This window comes from Cryptomeria japonica, chromosome 8 (assembly GCF_030272615.1).
Source record: "Cryptomeria japonica chromosome 8, Sugi_1.0, whole genome shotgun sequence".
NCBI classification, from domain to species: Eukaryota; Viridiplantae; Streptophyta; class Pinopsida; order Cupressales; family Cupressaceae; genus Cryptomeria; species Cryptomeria japonica.
This window is the reverse complement of record NC_081412.1, coordinates 164217442-164223729: the sequence shown is the minus strand read 5'-3', so window position 1 is coordinate 164223729 and position 6288 is coordinate 164217442. Positions and strand designations below refer to the sequence as shown.

General features: G+C 28.8%; 1 protein-coding gene across 1 annotated transcript; it reads left to right on the top strand.

Annotated features, from left to right (window-relative positions):
• The first annotated feature begins 533 nt into the window (after positions 1 to 533).
• LOC131056581 (uncharacterized) lies at positions 534 to 1931 on the top strand. Its single transcript, XM_057990887.2, has one exon. It carries the CDS (start codon positions 534 to 536, stop codon positions 1929 to 1931), a length of 1398 nt encoding a protein of 465 aa, XP_057846870.2.
• The last annotated feature ends 4357 nt before the right edge of the window (positions 1932 to 6288 follow it).

The following is a 6288-nucleotide window of genomic DNA, read 5'->3' as shown; positions in this document are numbered from 1 at the left end:
AAGCTCCTTGTAGCAGGGCTGCTAAACTGGATGTATTGGGTTGATATGAATAAAAGGATTGTAGTGGTTTTCTCCCTATGACGAGATCTATTTGGATCTTGAGGGTTTCCACTCAACACAAATGATGTGTCGTATTTGTGGTCATTTCTAGATTACGCTATGTTATTTCTATCTTGTTCAATTTTTTCAGTTTTATTATATCAGTTGTCCTTAAATTGTTTCGAAAAGATAACTATTTATTTCAAGCTTTCCTAGCTTCATATCTTTGTACAACCATTCTATTTTGTAAATGTAAACTAGGTTACCATTTTGTGAGTTTTATCTGGTACTTTGATTCACCCCCTCCCCCTCTTAGAGTACATCTACTTTCAACAATTGGTATCAGAGTGTAGGAGTCCTCATAGGTCTGTCCCATAGGTTTTTCTTAGGACTGATCCTGGTCTTTTGAAAGTAAGATGTCTCAAGCCGAGGGAGCCTCGCTTACTAGAGCACCTTTATTTGATGGCACTGATTGTACATTTTGATAAGTTAAAATGGAAGCATTCATTCATTCACTTGATGTCAAAATGTGGGAGGTAGTTTCTAACAAGTATATTGTACCGTCTGCTATACCTATTGATGTAGATGAGAAGACCAAATATGAACTAGATAAAAGGGCATGCTTTGCAATACTATGTGGGTTATCAAAAGAAGTATTTGTTAAAGTAATGTACTTCAAATCAACAAATGAGGTATGGACAAATCTTGAATCCATTTATCAAGGTGATGAAAAGGTTAAAGAATCTAAATTGATGACATTAAAAAATCAGTTTGATGATTTGAAGATGAATAATGATGAAACAGTAGCAAGCTATTTTCTTCGTATTGATGAAATTGTAAATGCCCAAAAGGGCCTTGGTGAGGAAATTGATGAACATGATGTGGTTGCCAAAGTAGTTAGAATGTTATTACCAAAATTTGAAACTAAAATATCTACTCTTGAAGAAAAGAAACATTTTTCTAAAATGACCATGCATAAGCTTCAGAGTATACTTACTGCCTATGAAATGAGAATTGGTAATACCCTTTCTACCTCTAAGGAAACAACTTTTAAAGTTGAGAAACAAGAAGATAGTGAGTCTGAGTTATCTAATGTTTTTGAAGCTTTACTGGTTAGGAAACTCAAGAAAAAGTTTCAAGGAAAATTTAAATGTTTTGGTTGTGGTAAAACTAAACATTTTGCAGCGAAATGTCCATATCTAGATCTAAGTAAAGATGAAGACAAATCTGAAAAATCATTTAAGAAACCCTGGAATCCTAACAAAAGGTTGAACAACTTTAAAAAGAAGAATCTTATGACAAAAGAAGACTCTAAAGATGAATCAGATGAGTCAAATGGTGATGGTTGTGAAACACTATTTATGACTGAAGTTGAATTTGAAAAACCAAAATCTAAAACAAATTCTTATTTTGAAATAGAAGATGTAGATCTTGAAGAAGAGCTTCTTTGTGCTCTTCAAGAGGTTAAAAGACTTAAGAAACTTGTAACTGCTTATGAAGATTCAAATCAGATTTTACAAGTTGATCTAGTTAATGCTAACAAGGTCATTGAAACTCAGAAAAGCCTTATTGAAGACAAAGAACAAGAAATTAGTAAGTTGCAAAAACAAGTATATACTCTTGAAAATCAAAAACATTCTGAAGTTACTACTGAAAAGGGTGAAACTTCACATCAAAATTCTATAGCAGCAAATAGAAATCAGTTTCCTAATAATGGGTTTTTCCATGTCTATTGTCATTTTTACAATCTGTTTGGGCATAAAGTAAACACTTGTAGATTTACTAAAACTCCTACTTTTGGTCATAAACAATTTTTTGGTGCTATCAGAAACATAATATGCTTTACATGTTTTCAATATGGCCACACTTCAAATTACTGCAAAATGCTATAAAGACCTGCAAAAGTGTGGAGACCAAAACTTGAATAATCTATGCTTGTTCAAATAGCCTTGATATCCACTAAATCTACCATTTGAGTTTTGGATAGTGGATGTTCCCATCATATGACAAGGGACAAAAATAAATTTTCTATTTTGGAAAATCATCCAGGGGGTTTTGTTAAATTTGGTGATAACACAGGTCTATACATTACTTGTAATGCCCCGCCAGGAAACCCCGAAGGGATTAAGCTAAAACACACAAATGGAGTGCAATAAATTTTTTTTAAAAGTTAAACACAACCTAATGATACAACGAGATATCAAAGAACAAATTATACAATGGAAGACATCAACTAACACCTAAAGAGTTTTCCAACGTGGTTACTTTATTCCAAATTTAACTTAACTCAAGACAAGATAATACTTATACAAAGAATAATTTCTTTCATTAAGACTAAATCATAGGTACCATATGAATACATCCATTAAGGTTAAAACATAGCTAATATTAAGATTGAAAATGTAAATAACCCAAATGAAGTTCATCCATTAGAATTACAATTTAATCATACCTTTCGTTCATATTTTTCTTATTAAAATTTAAGTCACACATCTAATTAATAACGCACTTGAATTTTCACCATAACTAACGAGATCTTTCCATGCATACTTAATTTCCTAAATATATTCCATTATTCCAAACTACATTCTTTCATGATCCAATTTACTGCATTTAAAAGATATGCATTTACAATTAATTTCATCTAATCCACTTCATACATTCGAACATACTGCCATTCATGCATGTTAAAACTAAAAAAGAAAATATAAGTACAAAAGCAACACATAACACCAAAGTGATCTCAGAGTTCACCCCTAGAGGGCTACATCTTCGAGTCTGCTCAACTGCAAGACCCCTCTGATAATTAAATAAGTTAAGGGTACATAAGTTTCATATCATTTACATTCCCGCCATCAAGGCGAATCAAACCAACAAACAGCCGATCACATCAATCAATAATTACATAAATGATCCCTATAAAGAAACGGATCCAACTGAACATATCAAAAGCTAATATAAGGTCCATTTCTCGATAGTACTCTAACTAGAGACCTGACCCGCTATGGCCAACCACAAATCACCACTTGACACCCACATAAAGGACAAGACTAGTTAAAACACCATCATAAGGCAACAACCAAACTAGAAACCGAAGACATAAACAGGTACCCCAAATCAACCAAACGATAGGGTCCAAACAAACATATCAAGGCCTTGCCATTACTTTAAACAATAGTGAATACAGAAATTAAACTTGCATAGGCAATAACCAAAAAAGGACAATCTTCTTTCCTATTGGTTTAAACAATAAAAGTCAATCAAGTTTTGTAAATGATCTAAGTTTTCAAAATACATTATTAGAAAAATCACCATAATGAGGAGAATACAATACCACAATTGCAATAGTTCATTTGTCTATGTCTCAATATAGAGGAAAAATATAAACTAACCATTTATTTTACTAAATGAAAATCTAATTAACTTACCAATTTTCCAAACGATACATTATTAAATTTCCAATAATTTCAATAGCATATCGTATAATATTATTTAAAAATTATCAATTTAATAAATATATTTCATTTCAACAATTTTCCAAATAAAATAATATTTTATCTTTTTCCCAAAAAGATACTTCCTCAATAAAACATATACCAAAATTAAATATTAATTATTATATATTTATTTATCCCCAAAAATATAAACAATTAATAATTTAATAATACACAATATTAACGAATTAAGTATATATATATATATATTATCATGATTAACATATATTTAAAATATATATTAATTAATATTTAATAAAACAATTAAACATTTTAAAACCCACTTTAAATTTAATATGCTATAATATTTTTTTATTATTATTATTATTTATTTATTTTATTTTATTAATTATTATTATTATTTTTTTAAACATGTAAATAATTTCCAAATTCATTAAAACCCCTTTGATAGAATTTACATAGAAATAAAATTCCCAACTCAATAAAATTCATTCATAGAATTTTATTCCAATTACTTTTTCTTTAAACTAGATAAACCAATAAATTTAATTCATAATTAAATTTATTTCTAAAGAAATCAACTAATTTCACAGATATTTATTTAAAGGACTATCAGAACAAATCAACAAGAGAGAATAATTTTTTTCATAATAATTTCTCTAATTTTCTCAAAATTAAATTACTCCCATTAACTAGAAAATTAACATCAGGCAAGAATTTTAAATCAAAACCTGAATTAACCAGAAGAGGGTTTTGGATCTGACAAATAATTTACACACACACCATTCAGAGAAAAATAGAATTATTTTCTTAAAAACCAACAAATCAAAGAAGCCACCCAACCTGGTATAGCTTTCCTGGAAGAAATCTGTAGAAGAGCCCTAATCTTTTCAATAAGCTTCCAATAAATTTCTTAACCTAAATTCCTGACCCGTTTCCTGTGTATCTAAAATAAAGACCTATTCCCTATTTAAACTAAAATTCTAGGTTCAATAGCTTTTTCTCACAAGCCTAAATTTAGAATAAAAGTAATTTTATTTTATTTTCTAATTTTATAACAAAAGATAAGCTAACATGCAATAATTAAAAATCATTATTCTTTCTTTTCTTTTCTCATGAAAATTAATTAATTTTCTAAATAAAGAATTAAAACAATACTTTATTTCCAATTAATTCTTTTATTTATTTATTTAAAATTCTAGGGACAATAAATGTAATTAATCTAATTTATTTTTCCACTAAAATTTAAATAAAAATATATTTCTAATATCATGCAGCTTGCAACTTAATTTAATTAATTAATTAATTAAGTTTATGGAATTATCTCATAGTTGAATTGTTTATGCATTGAGATTATAAATTTAGTTAATTAAAAGAAATGCTTTTCTCCCTCATTTAATTTTTAATTAACAAAGCTAATAGTTGCATTTCACAATATTAATGAGGGTAAAATATTTTTAATAAAATTAAATTCTCAAAATCAATCTTACACACTATATAAAATAAATATGAATAAAACTCACTTTTCTAATCAAAATTGATTTTCTTAAATAATTAAAATTAATCTTTCTATTCCAAAAAAGCAAAAGAGATTAAATTATTTCTATTTCGAATAAATTTAAATCTTTCCTTTTTAAAATGCATAAACTGAATAAATTCGTTATTTAAAATTAACCATTAAATTAAACTCACTACAAACATAAATAGGGCGATCTTTTTAATTAATGATTAATCACATAAAAGAAACCTATTTATTTTAATTCCTGAATTACTAATGTGCAAATGAACACATTAAATCAAAATAAATACTTAGGATTAAATACTCTATTTACCACACGCCAAGCACGCAAACCAAGTAAGCCAACCAATTACCTAACCTGCAAACCCAAATGAAAAGAAAACTGATGGAACACAAGTGACACTCATTTGAGTATGACTAGAGTAAACTGAAGGTTTTACAACCACCTAACCCAAATTCTAAGGATGAAAGAGGTATACTCAACCTTGCGAATCTAGGTGAAGACGAACGTTACACCTAAGTGGTACTGTACCTGCAATCTCCTGCAACCAAGAGTCAGACAAGCATACATATATATATATATATTTAATGAAGAAGTTAGCTTGAGATTAATAACAAGAATCAGGAGGACAATTTAAACTTACATAAGAATCAATGCAAAAGCACATTAACAGATACTCACAATAATCATAATATTTGACTAAACATTACCTCATGGTAATTCAACCATTCAAGATTGCCACATAAAAAGTCAACCAAGGTCAAACTAGTTTTACAAAGTTGTCTAGGGTAGGGGTACTACATTACTAGAACAAGAACAATTATGATAAACAAAGACATGCCTATTAATGATGTCTACTATGTGGAAGGATTAAAATATAACTTGCTAAGCATTAGTCAGATTTGTGATAGTGGACATCAAGTTGTGTTTAACTCTTATGGTTGTGTTATTAAGAAAAAGTCAGGGAAAATAATAGCTAATGGTTTCAGGACACCTGGTAACTTATATAATTTGTCTAACTCCACAAGTCAAGAACAAAGTGCAGACATATGTCTTATGAGTCACATAGATGAAAACTGGTTATGGCACAAGAGATTCGGTCATGTAAATTTTGATAATATGATCAGAATTAGCAAACATAAAAATGTTCGAGGTCTACCTCTAACTAGTAGACCTACAAACTCTGTTTGCAGTGAATGTGTAAAAGGCAAACAAACTAAGTCATCCTTCAAATCTAAGGAGTTTTTATCTTCAAGGCCATTAGAATTAGTCCA

What these genes read in the sequence shown, in the direction of transcription:
- LOC131056581 (XM_057990887.2), top strand. Translation starts at nt 534, where the DNA reads ATGGAAGCATTCATTCATTCACTTGATGTCAAAATGTGGGAGGTAGTT.